The sequence below is a fragment of the Catharus ustulatus genome, chromosome 3, assembly GCF_009819885.2.
Source record: "Catharus ustulatus isolate bCatUst1 chromosome 3, bCatUst1.pri.v2, whole genome shotgun sequence".
In the NCBI taxonomy this organism is placed as follows: domain Eukaryota; kingdom Metazoa; phylum Chordata; class Aves; order Passeriformes; family Turdidae; genus Catharus; species Catharus ustulatus.
The window spans coordinates 44274392-44296379 of record NC_046223.1 but is presented as its reverse complement, the minus strand read 5'-3'; the positions used below and the strand labels follow the sequence as shown (position 1 = coordinate 44296379).

The window sequence follows — 21988 nt, the reverse complement described above, 5'->3', positions numbered from 1 at the left end:
AGGACTCCCCCTCTCTCAAGAATTTCCATCCCTTGGTGATATTTGACTGAGGGCAGCTTCTTGGGTTGCCCACTGGATGTAGACCCAAGTTATGGAGAGTTGTCCAGCACTGGTCCAGCCCTGGATCCAGATGGCTGTGGGGCAAGCAGTGAGCTGCAGCCTCAGAGGAGCAAGAGCCACTCCCTCCCTCCCACAGTATGTGAGTGTCCTGCATCCTTCCTTCTATCCCTTATTATCCTCTGTTCTTCCCTCTTACTCCTCTGATGTCCCATTTATCCCTTTGCCTTTCTCAAAACAGAGAATGCTAGTCCTGGGGATCCTTTGGGTCCTGGGGATCATTTACCTGCTGCCAACAGTGCTGTTAGAGGTGCGGGGAGGGCAATGACATTAATGAGAACTGCACAACAAAAACCAAACCCAGGTCTCAGTGCACAAGCAAAATTTCCGTAACACCTTCCCAACAGTGGAAGCCATATGAAAATCCAGCTCACCTGTTTCCAAACAATCTGTGTCATCAATTGCTAAAAATATTAAGGAAAACCCCAAGCCCAAATAAAAGGCTGGTTTCAGAATAAAGAGATTGTTTAAGTTTGAAATGAAAATGTGAACAAGGTGGTTTCATAAGTTTAAGACTCATGGCATTCCTGTTCACTGATTAAGGAACAAAGAAACCCCAAAACAGTAATTTTTTTCAGTTGTAAGAAAGTACTTTAGGGCATTTATCTTCAACGGGATGAAATTGGCACTGAGGCTGTTGAGCATACCTGATGCTGTGGGTTAGGGTGAGACCAAATGCTGCTGTTAGAGGCAGCAGACAATGACATGCCAGTGGCAGCATCAGTCTCTGTACAAGGCAGTGCCTGTGCAGCATCCTAAATGCTGAAGGACTCACCTCTGCCCACAGCTGCGCTCATGAGGGGTCCTAAATCCAAATTTGACTGTGCAAAATATAGGGCTTCGTTCAGAAGGTGGAAGCATCTCCTGATGACTTTGATTTTGGTCAGGCTGGAGATGAGTAGCTGGCTCAGCACCAGTCTGATCCATTGTGGATTTAAGACCATAAATTAATATTATAGGTGAAAAAGTGGAGTCTGTGAATGCTAATTCATGAGGCTACTATTCTAAGCTAACTTCTATCTGTGCTTCTCCAACAGTCTTTTAATTAAATAACAGAATCAGGTCCTAAAATTCATCTTATAACAGCACCTAAGCCACAACTGAACCTGAGATGAGGGGCCAAGTACTGAGGACTTAATGTTAAGCACCTCCCAAAATCCCAGCAGGGAGCTGACAGATATGTGTCACTACACAAATGGCAATAAAATTTTGTGTTTGCTTTTTGAGAAGTAACTGGTTTCCAGTCTATTCCCAGTCACTAAGAGCCCCCAGATACCAGGGAAGGACCAGGGCAGCTCCTCCCACAGATTTTTGCTTTGGGATAGTGCTAAAAAAAAAATGAACTCATGTATGGGTCTCACTTTAATGCAAGTAAAACCAGCCAAAATGCAAAACAAATGCACCTTAGCATAGCCACAACAGAGCAACAAACCTTCCTGGGCTGGAAGTATGTCTGAAAATCATCATTTTTTCCCTAGTACTGCTGTCCCCCACAGCAAAAGAACACCCCAAAACTCAGGCACTGCTTTCATGACAGCGTCCTGTGCTCCAGGAATCCTCCTCCTTCAAAGGCTGATGGTCCCTGCACATGTGCCCTGACCCAAGAACATGTGCCAAGCCTGGCAGGGCTTTAGGATGGCTCCCAGAGGGAGTGGAGCTCCCAGAGGGAGCACCTGGGGGTTTTGTGTGAGTGTGTGTGTGTGTACACGCTGGACATAAAGAGGGGTCCCAGAGACCCCTTGCCCCAGTGAGAGAGAAATGAGACAGGCCAGGAGCATCTTTCCCTCCTCCCATTCTGCTCTGTTCGGCAAACAAGGCAGGCAAACGCCCTTGGCAAGGGGAAGCCCCTGGGATTTTCCTTCGGGCTCCCAGGGAATTCCTGAGTGCAGGATAGCACCCGGGTAGGGGTGGCTCAGGGGGGCAGAGGACGGGGTGGTCCCTTGGCAGGTGTGACCACTGGCAAGGGCAAGCGTGTCAGGCAGGGTGAGGAAGTGGCCCTGGCTGCCCCCAGCCCCCCAGGACAGCTCCATGGCAGGTGGGCTTCCCATAAGTGGAGTGGAAAGCTCTTTATTTAACCTGCGCCCGCCACCTGCCCCCAGCCCCGGCCTTGCCTTCCTCGGGAGCATGCCAGGGCTACTTTTTTTGGCAGGCTGAGCCAAAAGAAATATTTTGCAAGCAAAGGCTCCAGGTAACCCTTTCCCGCCTGGGACTGGCACGCCACAGAGTGTCAGGCATCCCCCTTGCTGCAGCGTGATGCAACACTCAGCCAGCCCCCCAATGCTACCGAGCATCCTGCACCTCAGGGAGTCACAGAGTCCTGCCCTGTCCCCTCCTGTCCCAGCCCTGCTCCTTCCTGGGAGCTCAGCCCCACCGCCCACCGCCCTCACGCTTCCCACCAGTGATGGAAGAACCCGAGCGAATGACCACAAACAACAGCGTTAGGGGTGTGACAGAATGACTGATGATTTAATGCTTCTTGAAGTTTTTTGTTTCCTTCCACAGGGCGTTGGTTTTAAAAACAAACAAAACGAGATAAAATAAATTAATTTATGTACACTTTACATACACTGTGTCACATGGAGCTTTGCAGCAACAGTAACCAGAAATCGTAACAAAATAGAAAGTTACATGGCTGTTGCAGGGCCTCAGCCGCCTGCAACCTTGAAGGTTGTCATCCTGAGCGTGCTTGGCAAAGTGATCATGTAAACATGTTTAGAAGCATTTACGGTGGACAATGGATGGGCCAGCTTCATCGTACTCCTGCTTTGTGATCCACATCTGCTGGAAGGTGGACAGGGAGGCCAGGATGGAGCCACCGATCCAGACAGAGTACTTACGCTCAGGTGGGGCGATGATCTGGAAAACACAGAGAGAGCTGAGGTCAGGAAACACGGCCCTGCTGCTGCGTGCAGCCCCCTGCAGGGCAGCGAGAGAAGGCTGCTCCCAGTGCTCCAGCCTTCGTGCTCCAGCCTTACCTTGATCTTCATCGTGCTGGGGGCCAGGGCTGTGATCTCCTTTTGCATGCGGTCAGCGATACCTGGGTACATGGTGGTACCCCCGGACATGACATTGTTGGCGTACAGGTCCTTCCTGATGTCGATGTCGCACTTCATGATGCTGTTGTAGGTGGTCTCATGGATACCTGCAGACTCCATGCCTGGGGGCAGCAGGGGGAAACAGGTTAAGTGCAAAGCAAGAGCTCTGCATAGTGACTCTGGAGAGAGGGGAGAGCTGCCAAGAGAAGAGAGAGAGAGTGGAGCACACACCAATGAAGGAAGGCTGGAAGAGGGTCTCTGGGCAGCGGAAACGCTCATTGCCGATGGTGATGACCTGCCCATCAGGCAGCTCGTAGCTCTTTTCCAGGGAGGAGGAAGAGGCAGCGGTGGCCATCTCGTTCTCAAAGTCCAGCGCCACATAGCACAGCTTCTCCTTGATGTCACGGACAATCTCACGTTCAGCTGTCAGGGGGAAGCAAAGGCATCAGTGTTTGCAGAGGAGGAACAGGGAGCACTGGCACTGCCTCCATAGCTCTGCTGGGACTCCAGACCCCCAGCCACACATCAGCTCCCACCAGGGACTGGTTTTGGGGCTTGCAATGGGGTGAGAGTATCTCTAGAAGTGTGAGGGTTGGAAGCAAGAGGGAGCTTTTTGGAGGAGGGAATGGTGCTTACCTGTGGTGACAAAGGAATAGCCACGCTCAGTCAGGATCTTCATCAGGTAGTCCGTGAGGTCGCGGCCGGCCAGATCCAAGCGCATGATGGCATGGGGCAGGGCGTACCCCTCATAGATGGGGACATTGTGTGTCACACCGTCCCCGGAGTCCAGCACGATACCTGGGGAGACAAGAAGCAGCCATCTGAGAGATGTGGCCCGCAGAGGGTCCTGCCCTGGGAGGCAGAGCACTTGTCAGATGTAGGGAACCAATCCTGGGCATCCTCGCTTGGGGAAGAGGGGCCAGCAGGACTTTGCACTCACCAGTGGTACGGCCAGAGGCATATAGGGACAGCACAGCCTGGATGGCCACATACATGGCAGGGACGTTGAAGGTCTCAAACATGATTTGGGTCATCTTTTCACGGTTGGCTTTGGGGTTAAGGGGGGCCTCAGTGAGCAGAGTGGGGTGCTCCTCTGGGGCTACACGCAGCTCATTGTAGAAGGTGTGGTGCCAGATCTTCTCCATGTCGTCCCAGTTTGTGATGATGCCATGTTCAATGGGGTACTTCAGGGTCAGGATACCTCTCTTGCTTTGGGCTTCATCTCCTACGTAGGAGTCCTTCTGACCCATACCCACCATGACGCCCTGCAGGGGAGGAAAGCGGGGGCTCAGCAAGCTCTCCACGGGCAGCAGCACGGGGCTCCCCAGCAGGACAGGAGGATGCGGAGCGCTGGAAGGCAGCGGGGATCCGCAGCCACGGCAGTGGCAGGGCGTGCGGGGAGGCTCGGAGGGGGAGTGCGCCGTACCTGATGGCGGGGGCGGCCGACGATGGAAGGGAACACGGCCCTGGGGGCATCGTCCCCGGCGAAGCCAGCCTTCACCAGGCCGGAGCCGTTGTCGCACACGAGCGCGGTGGTCTCGTCCTCGTCACACATGGTGTCGGCTGTGTCTGCGGGGGCACAGGGCAGCGCGGCTGAGCCTCACGGCCGGCCGGCAGCCGCGGGCGGTGGCGGCGGGGCCGGGGCTTACCTGGGCTGGCTGCGGGCTCCGCGCTTCGGGCAGAGAGAGAGGCTCCCGCTCCTCGCCGGGTCACTCGTGGCCGCCGCGGCCGCGGCCGAGCCTTTTATCACGGCGGGTGGCGGCAGCGACCGGCCCCCAGGAATGCGGCCCCGGCCGTCCCCATATTTGGGCGTCGGGCCCGGCGCGGCCCCGGCCCGGCAGTGCCCAAAGAAGGCGCTCCTGGCCCCGGCCCAGGTGAGCCGGGCCCGGCCGTATAAGGCGCGTCTGCCGAGCCCCCCCCGCCACCGCCCGCGGCCGGGGCCGAAATAATCCCCCGGCAGCACCGGCCCCGTTAAGGGCAAAGCAGGTGGGGGCGGCCGGGACCCCGCGGGGCTCAGCGGGGCGGGAGGCGAGCGGCCATCGGCTCCGCGGCCACCACGTGCCAGGGCTTGGGGCTGCGAAGGGAAACGCGCCTCGCCCGGGCCTTTCCCATAGCTATAGGTGAGCCCAGGGTGAGAGAAGTGACAAGGGGGAGCCCAGGGGACTGGGAGAGAAGTGACAAGGTAGATCGCAAGGTAAATCCCAAGGTTTGCAAGGCACACTGTGACAGCCCGTGCAAAACCCACAACTTTACACATCAGGTTAAGCTGCACATCGTTTCCTTGCTGTGATTTAAAAATGGAAAATAAATGCACGGGGTAACATCTGTCAGACAAATGCCTGAAGAGAAGCCCGGTAAAGGATTAATCCTGGTCCGATCCCAGAAGCCTGACGTAGTCGTGAATGCTGGTGCCATTACGAGTGCCCATTGCTGGCCGCTGAGCTCGGCCAGGCAACACGGGAACCCTTCAGCTATCCCTGTGGCTCACCCTTTCCAAAAGGAGTGCGGTCTCACAGGCAAGTCATTGCTGACGAGCTGAAGGTACTATGCAAGTGAAAAGGAACAGTTCATCTCCTTCAGCTGCGGGTGTTAAAGCAGAGATTCCACGTGGGACACTTGGAAGATTTTACAGATACTTGGTTTCCAATGGAAAGAAGAGGCAGTAATGCAAGCAGATTTGCAGCCCTCACACTATGTTTGATGAAATCAGCCTTAATATCTTGTCTATTTACACGATTAGTCAAGTGTAAATCCTTTGAAAATGCAGGGAGTCAGGCAAGAAGGAAGAGGAATAGCAGGCTAGAAGCACTGTGCTGTGAGGAGTCTCCTGAGAGTGAAGCTATTTCTGCAGGTGATTTCCTTCACTGCAAGGCAGAGCAGACAGCTCAACAGAGAAGCAGACAACTTTTCTTCTGCTCTGTGCAACTTTTACATCCTCCAGGTTGGCAGCATTCCTCTTTACCTGTGGCAGCCATCTAATTCCTTCTGCTATAGATTTTGAATTCTTGTCAAGTTCTTATATTAAAATGTGGTCTTCTCTCGCCTTGTTCCTCTGCTTGTATTATTCTTCAGTTCTGTCATCAACAACTAGTAGTACAAAAATCGGAAGCCTGAAAGCACTTGAAGGCATCACAGCCACTAAATCTATTTACAGAACTGTAGTGCTTCATTGTGGTTTCCAAAATACGGTTGGTTGTGTTGAATCAGAAATCAAGTAACAGAAACCCTAACGTCGCTGAAAGATAAACATCCTTAATCCTGCAATGAAACATGATGCAAGGGTAAACTCACTCTTAAACTCTCTAAACCCTTTTATTTTCTCTCTACCTCAATCTAGTTTTCAGCAAAGTGCCCAAAAGGCAATGTTAAATTCTCCCACTTCTGAGAAAAATATCATTTTCTGCAGGAGATCTGATGTTTATCTGGATTCACTAAATGAATGTGTTTTTTGTCTCAAGTCAAAGCAGTTGGAGTTAATTTCCAGTATAGGGCACAAAGAACTCACTATCCACCATGCATAGTTTCTGAAATTGAAATGAAAACTGGTAAACTTTCTTGCTGCTCTGGTGACAACAAAGAATGCAAACGTGCACCTCCCGGACTTTGTGTACTCTCCATTACTGAGAAAACTGTTTAAGAAACAACGTACATCCTCATTCAAGAGGAGCTATCCATCCCCCTTAGGCAGTTCGAACCCTCATCTTTTTGTCACAAGTTTGTTTTTGTTACACTTAGAAACAACCTAGAGCTGCGGCATTTGCCACCTTCCATATGCAGTGGTAAATGAAGGCATCCTCCTGGAGCAGTAATCTGAGACTGGAGTTCTGCACCAGCACAGCTTATTACATAATGAAGCAGAGGACAGAGAGGAGGAATAACCCTGAATCCCAGGCTCTTTAAACTTTCCAACAGAACTGAGAACCAGTTCAACATTACTAGTACAAGAACATTAAACATCTGTTTAGACATGGAAGTTATTTTAATGAGGCTTTAAGTAAACTCATTGCAAGTAGCCTTCTGTTTTGGCAAAAGTCAGATGGAAAGCCGTTGTACAAATGCCAAGTGCCTCCCAACCCAGCAGTAGAGTAAAACAGTTGAAAACCCTACACAGCTCATCCTTTCCCAAAAACCTGGGGAATGCTTTCACACCAACCATGATAAACAAGATCCAGCAGAGAAGCGAGGCACTTTGAAACAATGAACAAGGGTGGTCAGAACCGCTTGCACATGGAGCAAGCTTTCCAGGGCTTGCCCTGCTGCTCCTGAGAGAACATGGAGATCTGGCCAACAGTCTAGGAAGATATGAGACACCCCCAAAGTGATTTATGGTGGACAGTCAGTTAAAGAGATTCCTCTTCAAGCAAAATTTAGGAGTCTAGGAAAAGTTAAGGCAGAACATATTTTGACAGGGGCAAGCAATCATTTATTCCATTTGTCCCTTTCTCCCCAAACCCTGCTAAGTGTATCGATGTGAAACCACCCTCAGGCGAACACGTGGAGTTCTTCCAAGGCTTTAAACAAGCAACTCCTTTGAAGCCAGAGCTGGGAGTTACACTCACACTTCTCAGCCATGCAAGACTGCAAAGTTCGCTGCTTAGAACAATCTTAGAAGATGACTGCTAGTGCATTTCTTTCCCATATTAGTTTGAACCTCTCTACATAAATCTATTCTTCCAAACATGTTCAGACTCTCAGCCCAGCTTACTGTATTAGTACAGGGAGGAGGGGAAGCCACGGAAGGGGAGCTGTGCTTTTAAAACTAGAAACTGGATTCTCTTCAACCAATTTAACTTCTGACCTTCTCAGCTGTTAGATCAAGTTGTTGCAGCAGGCATGGAGCCAGACAAGTAAAACAGAAGGGCATGCAAGTTGCTCTGCAGTCAGTTTCTGGCTCTTGAGCTACATGCAGAAGAAAGGTGCAACTCATCAGATTGCAGTAATTTTTATTGGAAGATTTAATTCTGCTGTTAATCAGAATTGAGAAATTGATTTTTTTTTTCTTATTCCCATGTCAGAGATAACTAACTGGGGTAGTGGGATTAGAAAGGAACAAAGGACATTAGTAGTGCCTACCAGCAGAGACTAAGGCATGGAAGTAAGGAAGATCATGCTGTACTCCCACACTTTCGTAACTGCTTTCGAGGTTTCTTCTGAGCCTAGGCATAAGCAGTTGCTGTGAATGACTGCATGGTGAGCTGCTAATCCCATTTTACATGTATGCTAGAAATAGCTTAAAGGAAAGTTAAATGGATACAATACTAAAATGTTTGGAAAAAGTTTAATTTAACAGACACAAACTGAAAGAATGGAGTATTTACTGGACCAGAAGGCCTTGAAAGAGAGCTGCACTTTTTTCTGTCACAGACAAGCTGTGATCAGGACAAGACAGTTATCCTTTTTATGTAAGTAACCTTTAATGCAAAACTGAAATTACCTGGTTTCTACAGCAAAAAATGTTGTACAAAGAAGGAGTGGAGTTATCTGATAGAATAACCTCTTGTTTCTTAAGTAATGTACACAGTCACTCCTCATTAATGTGTTCAGTATTTTCTCTGAACTGAAACCACAGCCCCAGTGCAGACAACATAAGTTTCCCACCCTCTGCAGTGGGACCCTGTGTTTCACCCTGTGTGTCTGTGTATCCTGGAGTCTCAGACAGGACACATTCTGATCAAGTTACAGAACAAAACAGCAAGTTTATGAAAGGAACAGAAAATGAAAACTTTATTTTCACTTTGCCTGAAAACACAACTCTGTGTCCCCTGACTAAAGCCAATGTCTATACATTTAAGACCATGTATATTACTCACACAGATTTATCACAAAGTTTTAGCAAAAAATTCCAAACAGAATATAAAAATGTAAACATGAATTAGCAGTTCTTTAGAAAAAAATATTTAAAAACCCCAGTGAGAATCATGTTTGCCCTTGAACGTAGAGTTCATAGTTTGCTTTTAACACAAATTCGAAGTAAGCATTGTATTTCAAGTTGCCGAGTTCGTTTGCTTGAAGCAAGTCCTTCACCTCTGGCAAATACTCACTTAACTGAACTCCTGTAAAACAAAACCATTTATTACAACACTGATTAAAGTACTCTGCATTAGTAGTTAACAGCATTTTTAAGTAAACACCTGTACCTGCCTCACAGCTAAATTACTCTTGGAATTGGGAAGCTCTAATTCCATTATACACGTCAAGAAATACAATAAAGCTTAAATAGCCTGTAAAACAGAGTTAGCTTTTTTAATCCAGAGTTCAGCAATTTAATGATTAAACCTAAAATTCAAGTCTTTACAGAACACTTCACCAAAATAAAAATCAAATAATAAAAGAAAGAGAAAAGAAAGCTCAGTCATACAACAATATATCAGTTGCAGCAGTTGAAGCTTAAGAGTGTGCAAGTCCTACAAATGCAAGGAAATTGATATGATTGAACACATAAAACTGGAACTTAAGTTTTGTCTTTTTCACAGGAAGTCTTTCGTGTTCTGTAAAAAGTTCTATGTAGTAATATTTAAAACAGGCTTTGACTCTCAGTTGCTTCCCTTCTCTCCCTCCCTCCTCCAGCTGTAAATTCCATGGCCATAACTTCCTATAGTCAGCTTTAAGTGGACAATGGGAGGTGTATTTTTTGGCTTTTGGAGATGGAAAACAACAGCAAAAAAAATTGCCTAAAATAGATTAAGTTCTACTGAGCAGCTGTCAATTAGTTATTATCCTGTATCTTACAGAAGAGACATATTTACCCCCAGAACTACTTTACTCTACAATAAGCAACTGCTAAAAATCTGTTGAGTGCCCTACTGAGCAAATAACTTACAGATACTAAAACTATAACCAAGAAATCTGTTCATCTCTTACCCCACTGAACAATTAGAATTTGCTCCAGATGATTTTAACTGCCTAGTGGAATGAATGTTTTATTACTTGGGGAATTTAATGATGATACTTTTTACATAGTACTGTTGATCTTAAGCAGCTTTTGAAACAACAATTTCAAGGCATTCAATTATATACTTTACCTTCTTTCAATAGCTTTTGTATTATTTTCACAAATATACTATCTTTAGATGCTTCAATTGGATCATCTCCACCATCTGAACAGGTCCATCTGCAAGTCAAAGAATGATTTCGGGAAATAATTACACAGACAAATTAATAGGGAAGCTAGAAAGATAAAAAACCCACAGGAAAATCAGACAAATTATCAAAGGTGATTAATACATGTCCATATGGAAGCATTATGTGCTTGGTTATAGCTCAAAGCAAGAGGTTTTTTCCTACCTTGTGTTAAATTAGTCTTTACTCCAACAGTAAAACTGGAACGAAACTGCACTACTATAATGTAGTCTGGTTAGGAGGAGAATAGAAATGTTTTCCATCTTCTAAACCATTAAAAATCCCAACCTAACAACATGATTTCTTTCAAAAAATAAAAGTATGTAATTATACTTTACAACTGAGGTGATGAAAGTGTAGATTTGGGTTTTTTTGGTAGAATAAAGCGAGAGAAGCAATTCTCTAATGTGAAAAAAAATCAAATCAAAACAAAAATCAAATACTGAGAAAAGAAATGGGAAAAAAATTTGCAAAATCTAAGTTGCAGGCCTGCAACAGCATACACAGTCACAAAACAAATAGTTTATCTACTTTGTGATTAAACGTGAAGACTCATGAATGCCAGTCTCATCTGTGATACAAAAAAAATCCCAAACAGATTTTTCTAAGAGGAAGATTGTTTTAAATGTGAATTTTTCATCCTTGCAGAGCTTTATATACACCAGTTTAAAGTCAACACCAACCTAACTTTTTTTGTTTTCAGTTGTCAAAATTTCCTGTTCCATGTGCTAAGCTGTCAGACAAAACTGGTTCTCATATCACTCCCTAAACTACCATGAGCCTGTGGGACATGCTTGTAACAGATCTGGATCTGGATCCAGAAGCTATTATTGACAAATCCTCTGTACTTCACTGGTTTTACCCTGGATGCCTCTTCAGCTCCTAAATGTCTAGGATTACATCTTTAATTCCACTGGGAAGAATGTGTGGAAAGGAGGGAGGGAAGGGGGATTTTCTTCCCTTGGGCTGAGGATACTAGCAGAACATCAGGAGCACACTCAGCAAGGCTCTCTATCCTACCCAAGAACCTTACCACCATCTGAGGCCCTCAAGTCAGAAACCATAGACTGTCCTTAGATGCAGGCACTGTCACATCTCAAATGTTTACACAGATGAAAGTTAACACCACCTCTCTGTAAGCCTTGGTGAGCCTTGCTGGACTGAAAACTCAGCTGGGACAACAAGTTTGCTACCCACTATTCAGTGTAAAGTCTGCATCTCAAATTGTCCCTGGTTAGCTGCCAGAATGACCAAAATCTTGTCAGCACTGTATGTGTTTGAACCCTTAAAATACCATACTCAAAACCCCATGCTTGTCCAGAGTGGTGCCATGTAGGACTTCTGAATTCTTCTGTCTTTAAAGGAACATGGGAAGGGAACTTTAAAAGAATGGAAGGGAAAACTTGGAATAGTGTGAACCTCTTTCTGCTAATTATTTGTGTTATATGAGGGCATAACTTAGTCATGCAATTAGGAATTATTTCCTAGACACCACTGCCCTTTGGAATCCATCCTATGCATGAATGTGAACCCAAATGCTGCTTATTTCCATTGAAATCACAAATGGCACAGTCCATTTGGAATGTATTCTCTCCTCACCTTTTCTTCCTTAGGTCCCTCTTGGAACATAGATTAGAGATAGGAAAGTCAGAAGACTTCTGAAAGTTACAAAGGGAGGAAATGCCATTTGCATTATTTAACCTGGGAGAGAACAGTACTACTGTTCTGATGACAAGATTCTTGTGACCAGCTGGATTCTGCCTGTATTTGGTTTTGAACATCCATAAGAGTGGCTTTTCTAAGCACTATTTAGGATTTGATCTCTTACAGCCAAGAATGCAGTTTTGACTCAAAAAGGTCATGAAATTGCCAGTGTGGTTCAACGGCAAAACCCAAGTGAAATAAAAGGTGGCAGGAGTGACCTCTGCCTATGTTACCTTATTAAAAAGCTTCAAAAAGATTCAGCATTGGTCACTCCTTTTTCCTCAGGAAAAGGTTCAAGAACAAAAGCTGCATGGGTTCATTTCTGGGTCAGGTACCAGGACTGCCAGTGAGATAAACCAACAAAGTACTGCAGGTTTTTTTTGCTGTGGTTTCACTTTACAAATAAGAATACAAGTTGGGATCAGACACATTATACTTTACTAACCTTATCCTGTGAAATTAAATATTTGTGATGAATTAGAGAAGAGTACACTAAAATTTAATTCTGGAAAAGCTCTGTCTTGGTTACTTACCCATCTCTTTGGAGAGCTTTACAGAGAATTTTAAGTTTAAGATCATTTACATCCACGTCTTCTTCCTTCAATTCATATAAGTAGAAAAGACAGGCAAATAAAAATTTTAGGGTTTTGTACAAAGACATAATCACTCTGTCACACAGATTGCACCAATGAATTAGATTCTTCAATCACCAAACATAATTTTTAACATATGCTGTTTTAACAGATGACCTGATTGGACTGTTGAAACACCGAACACTATTGGTTTCCATTTGAAATAATGGATTCAGACTTTCCACATAACCTCTCAACTGCTGAAGACCAACTAACACAGTGGGTAAAAGTGTACATTTTAAAATACCAATTTGTAAAACATTGTATTCCAGGTAAATTTTGTTTTACCATGTGCTAAATGATGACTGGAGTCAAAGCTTTTTTTCAGTATGGCCAAGCTAACTAACATGCATTAGTATCCACATTAGGATATATGTTTTATGAATATATTAGTAAATGTTTTCAAAGATACACATTTGATTTGAAAAGGGCGGTTTCTCCATTGCACAGAAACCACCACCTCTGATTTGTGATGAATGGTTCTACACAAGTTGTTAGAAACTTTAATATCTGTGGGGAAAAAGATTTTGAAATTGCACAGGTTTAGAGTAACATTTATTTTACTGAAATAAAAAAAAATACAGTTGGAAAAAAAGCAGATGGCAAATCTGTGGCTCAAAGCCATTTACATGTTAGCAGCTGGGTGACTATCCCACATTACCTCATGACAATCAGTGAAACTATCAATAGATGACACAAGAACTAAACTACTAAAAACAGCTGATCTTTGTCCTGTCTGGAGACAGCCTGAAGGGAAGCCAGGCTCTAAAAAGAAACTATAGACTATAAATGGGAAGTGAAGATGAAGAGTGCAATTTTTCTTAAATTATCTAAACCACATTTGTCATTATGTCTCCAGTGACTTAAACTGAAAAAAAACCATATCAGGGGTTGCTTTAATTACAATACACTAAGCTAATATTTTAATCAACTACAGATGCACCACACTAGCTTGAATAATAATTAAAAAGTCTCTAGGTTAGAAATCCTTCAGAAAGTTTTCCTACCTCATCAATATATTCCAGCAGATCAAGTGCTTTCTTGAAGTCATATTCATTGGCTCTTCTGTTCTCATCACATATGAACATCTATGAAATCAGAGATTAACATGGAGAACTATTTTTAGCCTACAAACTAACATAACTGGTATTGGGGACAACCCACTGTGGGAAGACCACCACGTATTTTCTACTTACATGACCTTCTCATGAAGCTATGTCTTGATTCAACTGCTAGTATTTTTATAGTAAGGAATATACTTAAGGTTTTAAAGCAGCATTCCACCTACGTGACAATGGTCTCTGGACAAATGATACTGGATACAAGGCTGCTGGGTTTCAAATTTAAGTGCCATTTAAGGCTGTAACATTCCTGGGCTACTGTAGCCAGAGCTCAGCTCCGCAAATAAGCTCTCTGAATTATTTTGGTAATTAAGCTCAAAGCAGTACTTCAGCACATATGTGCTGCCTTTCACCCCTTAAAAACAAGTTCCCCTCAGTATTTCATATCCCCCAACTATAAATTAGTACTTCAAAGAAAAATTAACACTCTTTTAATTTACAATTTCTGAGTTTCATTTTTGCATTACACGTAGCAAGTATTAACACTGGTTTGACAATAAGAGAGAACTCAAAAGAAAAACTGTTGTGGTGCCAGCACTTGCCAAGTCCTGACTGACACTTCCTACCCTGCCCTAATGCCCTAGCCTTACTTAAAGACACAGGTAAGGACTTCACAATCTGCTATTAGCACAGTTCTCAGGAAACAACAAGAACGTAAACAAGCATGCTTGTTTACATGCTAGCTGTTGATTTCCCACAGAATTGCAGAAAGATACAGAAAAATTGATACCCAGACATAAGTGACTTCTTTTACAATGTATTGCTGTTATTCATGGAGTACTGCTTGTGTGCATCATTGGATGGTAAAAATATGTGGCAAACAAGGCAGAATCAACAAGGCTATTGGTTCCTGGCTGATGCCAGAAAGGAGTGTGGAAAAGGAGTCAGCACTAGTACTTATCCCAGTACTGGAACAGTTCAGATTTTTGTTTCATTGTCTGTTGGATTTTTGTAAAAGAAAACAAAAGTAGAAAGACTTCTGGTGCCTCTTTGCAGCAGGTGACCAAAACCTTTTCCTGCTTCTAGAACTTCCTTTTTTATCTTGCAGCATCCTTCTCCACTAAGGTACAACTGTTTGCTCATTCTGCCTTCCAAGTTCTGCCCTACCAAGAATGTAAAGGAAGGTAAAAACTGTCTAAACATTCAAAAACTGGTTTAGACCAGTACGTCAACTTCTGGCACTGATATGATTTGCTTTTTCTCATAACAGCACTCCAAAGCACACATTCAACAGAAAAAAACTAGGACTAAACCTATCATTCTGATGTTTGCTGGTAGAAACTAAGCAAAGTTGAACTAATTCATACATCAGATCTTTAGGTGCTTAGCAAGTCATATAAGGGATAACGGCAGCTGTGATCTTCTCATTCATTTTACCACAAAGGGGCAGGAATCATACTGGAAGTTTACCTGTGTAATGAAGAAAACACGAGACACTTACATCAATGAGCTGAGATGCAGACAGCACTGGCATATCATTGAGGTTCAACTGTTTCTCTGCCAGGAGTTGTTCGGGAAGTGTCTCCTGATGTAACAAAAAGCGCTCCTGCTCTGATATTTCTTGTAGTCATTTAAGGAAATGAATGTTTCATGTTATTAAAATGTAATAATAAATTTTGCGGCACAACAATAACTCTCAAGTCACAGTATTATTCAAGTCTACAAGCGTTTGTTATGAAGCATTCTATTTGGACTCTCATCCACATTCCCAAAGAAATACTTCCATTTCAATACTGCCAGCCCAAGGAACTAGTTCTTACTTTCCACTCATGTTCCCAGTGTAATGAAAATGCAAAACTAATTTTGCCCCAAAACTTCAAAATTAATACAGAGGATTGGATGGAAGCTGTTGCACTACTCAGGAAAATGAGTTGGTTGCAAGTTTAAGGAGCTGTGCCATGGACACGTTGCTTCTCATGAACTGTTCAATTTTTGACTGTTTTATACTTGCCAGTATGAGCTGCTTTAGGATGAGAAACTTGCTAGTCTGAGACATTAAAGATGGAATAACATCAACCACAGTACATGAACCCTGCCCTTCTCACCATCTTCCATTTTGGTTAGAATACAGAAAATAATTCTATGGATCATTTTATCTGTTTAGAGGAATAAGAAAAATGTAGCAGAAATTATTAGTCTTTCTTTATCAATATGAAAGTGAAAGACTGTGAGTTTAACTTTTAAAAACTACATCATGTGCTACACAGAAATGTCTAGCAGAATGAAGTCCAGAACAAATCTGGGAGTCCTCTACTCCATTGAAATAAAGCTTTGATTATCTCATTTGTCACTTTAAAATTTTCCTATTTAAAGGTGAGATTCTTCACATCAGCATAGGCATTTTCACAGTGACAAAAACCCAAATTTAAAGATTTCATGTAATGCTATACAACTTAAAAGGAAGATAATACATCACTATTATTATGAGCTAAAAATAATTTTTAAAGCCTATTTAGTTAACCTAATTATTACCAGGCTTTTTCAATGGGATTTAAGAACTGTTCATTGCATAGATGGATAAATATGCATATAAACAGAAGCAAGCCTGAGCAGCAACCCTGAGTCATATTCCAAAGCCTCCCCCTGGTGGCCAGAATCCTTTAACCAGTAGTGCAAAATTGCTTTTTTCTCAAATTCATAGCACATGTGCTACACAAACAGTATTTTGCAAAGGGACAGGAATAGAGCAGTGGAACAATTGCATTTGGCAATGAATCAGGATAGATATTTGTACTTTCCCTGTTCACATCATTTCAGATAGAGTACAATGAAACACTGTCATGGTCACCTTCCTAGATACAGAGAGGAAAACCCTGAGAAAGTACTTCTTGATCACAACTGTATATATTTGCAATTGCATTACTGCACTACAGCAGTAAGCCTTCCTTGTACAGCCTAAGAACCTCAGCACTTGAGAAGAATTCAAAAGTGAAAGCCATTCTATAAATGGGCTCTAAGAAATTAATTAATTTTTACCTTGCATTTGAAATACAAAATGCAGATGCACTTAAATACATTCAGTGTGAATGACTGACAACTTTCAGCCACTTCTCAAAGTACAAGTGCAGCTTGTTATTTTTGCCAATGTTTTACATGTTAGTAAAAAAAGTGGAAAGGTACAAATTTGCCATGCTCATAGTCCTAATTCAATGTGAAAGTGAATACTGAGGTTAGTGCCTCCTGTTGTCTTCCTTGTGCTTCCTAAAATGAGCAAAATCATCAGCCCATTTATTCTTACCACACCCTCAACATAAAAAAATCAACAATCTCCAAAATTAATGGGATTCTAATTCAGTAATTTAATAAGTCTTTTCTTCACTTTGCCCTGTTTCTATTTCTTACCTTCTATTTTCTCTTGTAGTATGTCTTCTGAGAAGTCTGATGCAAGTGCAGCTAATTTGCTCAAGCCAAGAAGTGTTTTCTTCTTTGCAAAATATCGTGTCTCCATATTTGCTAAAGTCTGCAATGTTCTGTGAGCCTAAAATTAATAAAGATGTTAGAAATCAGTTTTGAAAATTAGGATCATAAGGTCAACAGACAAGAATTTTATCTGAACAGAAGTCCCAAGGTAATTTCGTATTTGTAATACTATAAGCCTTAATTTTAAAAGTTGTACAATTTGCAAGTGAAACTCTGCATTACGCTCTTCAACAAGAGGTTCTCTCCTTCAACAATATATTTAAAAAAAATCTTTTAATTGCTAATAGAAAAACCCTACCTTATTCTTACAGGATAAATTGTAACTGCACACATTGTATCTTTAGGATCTAATTCAACAATTTGCAATAAAAGCCAAGCAAATATATTTTGACACAACACTTTTGCATGCAGATTGATTTACTTGTTAATTCGGGAATTTGAAAAACCAGAATTGTGTGTAATTGCTGCAGTAACCAAATACAGAGACAAGAATTTGTTTATCATACAAAGAAACAGTTTCTGAGCATTTACTCAGAAAGAAACTATCTACACTGAATTAACTGTATATCTTAGAATCCTTACCCCCTCTTTGAAGTGCTTTGCATGATATAGTAAACCTCAATTGACACAAACAGAATTTTACAATATTCTCAGAGTGTTTTTTGTTTGTTTTGGTTGGGGTTGGTGGGTGAAACTTTTTTAAGAGGGATATAGCATTATGAACCTAGAATTTGCAGTAGGATAAATGTTTCTATGGTTTCCATGCATAAAAAAAATGTGCATATGGATTGAAAGAATTTTGATTTTAAATATTTTTAACTGTTAAATGAAATGTATTTTTAACTCCAGCAGAAGGATGGAAAGACTGACCAGCAAGGAGAGGAGACGTAACTGGAAAGACCAGAAGGCAACAAATGATCACATTTTAAAACAATGTCACATTAATCTATCCACATGTCCATTTAAAAATACTTTAAACTATGAATGTAAGTGATTAAAGTTATCGATGGCTTTTTTACATTCATGATACCATCAAATTCCTTAGCTTCAAGATGTTAGTCTTGAAAGAGCAGTTTCAGTTTTCCCCCAGCTGGATAACATAATAATGCTATTGATATTCACTATAAATCCCCAATTCCATCCAAGTAGTGACCATGTAGCCAAACCAAACCTCCTAATTAAAAAGTACTAGCCACCAGCCAGGGATGAAAAGCAGAACTAATTTCCATTACATGGTGCAATGGCTTACATGAGATACCAGGTGGTGCCCAAAGGGAGGCTTTTGGTACTCCAAAAGTATCAAATCAATTATCTGCCATGTTTCCCCTAACTCGCTTGGATAAGCTGTCTTTTGATGGAGATGAGTCATAACTTGGTAAATTACCTACTTGAATATATATCTGACCTGTTCAACATTTGTTATTTCCATTTGGCCATATTTAAGAAACCCTACCTTTTGCAAATCTTGGCTATTGATGTCATGTAACCAGCTCAGATGTTCATGTGCTTGCAAGAAACTGGCCAGCTGTCCATGCTGAGCAATAGGCTGAGATAACAGCTTTCCTCGCTTTCCTTTTTCCAGATACCAGCGAAACAGGAAATCTGAAAAGTTCTGAACATAACAGAAATATGAACAAATTTTAAAAGTTACATTTCAGTATCTGATTTACCTTCTAAGTGCTTTATAAAATACTATTGTTAAGAAAATAGTAGGAACCTGCTTGATAAAGCCACACACAAGACACAAAATACAGTGCTGATAAAAATGCCCCATAAGAGTCCTGACAGAAAGTGTTTAAAGCTCTCTGCAACAGACGCTGATAAACACAGAATCCTTCAAAGTGATGGAAGTGCCAAACGTAAATACTCCACATTAACACACAAGAACAAGAATCATATCAGTCACATTTCTCTTGCCTCATTTTCAGACCTGTTCCTTTGCATCCTTTGAAACTCCGTGCTTACTATTTCCTCTCATAACAAGTTTACTTCAGCTGTCACTGTTTTTGAAACATTCCCTCCTACCTACAAGTTACCCGGCAACTTTCCTTCTCTCAGGTATTGTTTAAAATAACCTGTCCTTTTAAGAGAAAAACCACCCTATTTAGTCTCAAAAACTTTGATGTGAAATAACTAATCAAGATTTTTGTCTGAGATTTAATTTAGGCTTTACAGAACAATATTAGAGTAACATTTAATTTTAATTGCATTGGTAATTTAAAAAATAAAGTCTGAGGAGGCCATCAGTCTGATAGTCTATCCATTAGACTTATTTATTCAGCTCTACTTTTGCCACAGTAACTTTTCAGGAGGTTTTACACTTCCCCTTTAAAATAAAGCTTGTGAAGAGGGGAAAACAAAGATAATTTAACCCCTTTGACAGTCAGGCCGAGTATTTAAGATTCATTATTTAAAAAGTTTGCTATAATTTCTGTCTATTACTGATACTTCTGGTTTTTGTTATTAAAACAATGTTTATGTACTCTCATTACTAAGAAACATGTAGACTGCAGGATTTCTCTTTCCCCAATAGTTGTGGAAAGCTAAACAAATTCATCTCACCAATTCTCAAATTAAGACCCTTTTGCTCCAGTCCCACACATTTCAAGTAATCTCTACCACCTTTTCCTTAAGCCTTCTAATATTTCAGCACACTTAGTTTTTACACTAGATTCTAACAGACAGTGGAAAAACTGTCCATCAAATATATAGCAGGACAATGCAAAAAACCCCAAAGCAACAGTCCTACCTTCCTACTCTTCCTAACTACTTTTATATTTATACATTAATTACTTTTCTAGTTACACATTTAATAATTTAATCTCTTTTGGAAATTACCCTCCATTTCATATTATGTTAGTTTAGTAAAACAACATCTGTAATGTGTAACATAACGTGTAATGACAACAACATTTGAGTGAAGAAGTCACAAAATGTTGAAAAATGTTAAGAGTGAGAAAACATGTCTGGGGCACAAAAAGGCCCCATCAAAATATGGGCGCTGCCCATATAGGTAGTACTTTTATTTCTGCTGGCGAGCTTTGCCTTCCCAATGTAAAATACTCCACTGAATATTGACTTCAATTTTCCACATTTCCCCTGTATGTATACATAATTACATACACATTAAAAAAAAAAAAGCTAAAAGAAACCCCAGAAAAAAATAATAAATTTTGCAACATTTCAGGTGCAAACTTATTATAAAACACTATCTGAAGGAAATAGAAGAGACTTGCCTGATCTGCAAACTGAGTCATGTAGCGCTGTAATCTGGTCTGGTTGTCTGTCTGTTCGCACATTTGTACCAGGATATCAAAGTCACAGTACTTCTCTGCTAAAGCAGCTGCCAACTGGTACTGTCCCAGGGACACTAAGTAACCAAGAAAAAGAAGTTTAATCAAACAAGCTCACCTTTGTCTGAGACCAGAAAAATGAAAACATTCTCAAAGGAACTCAAACTCACACACTCCCCTTCTGCATACATCTCATGTGCATACACATGCTCACAGACCTACCACCTCTGTCCCACAGCACAAGAAGGAAAAAGGGGATACTAAATGGCATAACGTTTTCTATTTCCTCTGGAAGTTAGCATCATCTGCTATTTGCACTAGGGGAGGGAATTCCACCCATGACTTAACATCTACAGTAACAGCCACTTAAATACACAAAACAAAAAAGCAGCAGCCATAGGCTTTTGAAAAAGAACAGGACAAATTGGGCTTGCATTAAAGAGAAACTACTCAGAATCTTTCTTTTTGTTCAGTTAACTATGTAAGAATTGGCAGAAGGCTTAGTTTTGTTTGTATGGAAATATGAACCTTAGATTGAACATAATGATATGAAATGTATTTATAAACTGACAGAGCCCAAGGATGTCAGGAGAGAAGACAAGGATAATTTTATGAAGCTTTCTCTAAGAATGCTCGAAAATGATCACTGGATTGTTCTACTTATATACTTTACTTCAGTAAAAAAAAAAAAAAAACCCAAAACTTTCCAAAGTTACTAAAATGCATTTACACCAACCTATTTCCATTTTTAAAGGAGGTTTTTCTATGGCTTACTCACTCAGGACTTGACCACACCCAACACACTAAACAATGGGTACAATTATTAAATAATTGAGATTCAAAAAGTAAATATTCCCTGATAAACACCAAACAAGCTTTCAGGTATATAGGTTTATCTCAACTTGCCACAATATAAATATTTAGAATTCATTTACAGGTTAGTTTCAGCCAAGCAGTGCAAGATAAAATCCTGCCAGAAAAATGTAACAAGTTAGCGGAAGACAGAAATTCAAGCACCCAGGTGTCTAATAAGAGGCACACACATGGAGTGCAGTCCTGGATGCTAACTTGTAATCTGCTTTTATTTTGTAGTTATCTCATTAAATCATAAACCAGTCATTTGTTCTCTGAAAGCAGCTGTGTAAAGCAAGCAGAATTCACACACAGTTGCCATTTACTCTATCAAATTGGTGCAATTTCCCTATCAAATGGACCATTTAATTTTGGTGTTAAAGAACAAGGAGAGCACTCACGGAGAGGGGACAAGAGTTCGGATCTCTTCTGGACGTATTCCATTTCCACGCTGCTGTACCGCTCCTGATCAGCCAGGCGATCCACAGACTTCAGCTGAGCCACGTAGCCGTCCAGGAAGCAATCCAGCAGTGCCACCAGCTGCTCGGCCACCACGCTGCGGAGGTTGCTGTCCACCTGGGGATACACCACCTTCAGGATGACACCGTGCTGACGCGTTATTGCCGCGCGGAGGCCGCTGGAGGCTTGGGAAAACAGCACAGGGAATGTTAAAGCAAAAATCCAATCAGCACAGC

The 21988-nt window shown here is 41.9% G+C and overlaps 2 protein-coding genes across 2 annotated transcripts in view; both read right to left on the bottom strand.

Moving 5' to 3' along the window:
- Positions 1–2555: 2555 nt before the first annotated feature.
- ACTA1 (actin alpha 1, skeletal muscle) lies at positions 2556–4898 on the bottom strand. Its single transcript, XM_033056569.1, has 7 exons — positions 4802–4898; positions 4579–4721; positions 4093–4417; positions 3789–3950; positions 3384–3575; positions 3093–3274; positions 2556–2973 (listed from the first exon to the last, which is right to left on the bottom strand). Exons 2-7 carry the CDS (start codon positions 4705–4707, stop codon positions 2830–2832), a joined length of 1134 nt encoding a protein of 377 aa, XP_032912460.1. The 5' UTR covers positions 4708–4721; positions 4802–4898; the 3' UTR covers positions 2556–2829.
- Positions 4899–8080: 3182 nt separating this feature from the next.
- The window catches only part of NUP133 (nucleoporin 133), a 30729-nt gene continuing 16821 nt past the window's right edge, over positions 8081–21988 (bottom strand). Inside the window, exons 18-26 of the mRNA XM_033055992.2 lie at positions 21695–21937; positions 20385–20518; positions 18602–18760; positions 17071–17206; positions 15170–15288; positions 13615–13695; positions 12509–12573; positions 10175–10263; positions 8081–9205 (exon numbers count right to left, since the gene is read on the bottom strand). Of these exons, the coding sequence (XP_032911883.1) occupies positions 9069–9205; positions 10175–10263; positions 12509–12573; positions 13615–13695; positions 15170–15288; positions 17071–17206; positions 18602–18760; positions 20385–20518; positions 21695–21937 (1163 nt within the window). The 3' untranslated portion in view covers positions 8081–9068. The remainder of the gene's footprint in view (positions 9206–10174; positions 10264–12508; positions 12574–13614; positions 13696–15169; positions 15289–17070; positions 17207–18601; positions 18761–20384; positions 20519–21694; positions 21938–21988) is intronic.

Excerpts from the sequence above, each read along its gene's own strand:
- ACTA1 (XM_033056569.1), bottom strand. The coding sequence starts at position 4,707 with ATGTGTGACGAGGACGAGACCACCGCGCTCGTGTGCGACAACGGCTCC. Across the intron at positions 3,576-3,788 it reads CTATTCCTTTGTCACCACAG|CTGAACGTGAGATTGTCCGT; the intron begins GTAAGCACCATT and ends TCCCCCTGACAG. Across the intron at positions 2,974-3,092 it reads CCAGCACGATGAAGATCAAG|ATCATCGCCCCACCTGAGCG; the intron begins GTAAGGCTGGAG and ends TGTGTTTTCCAG.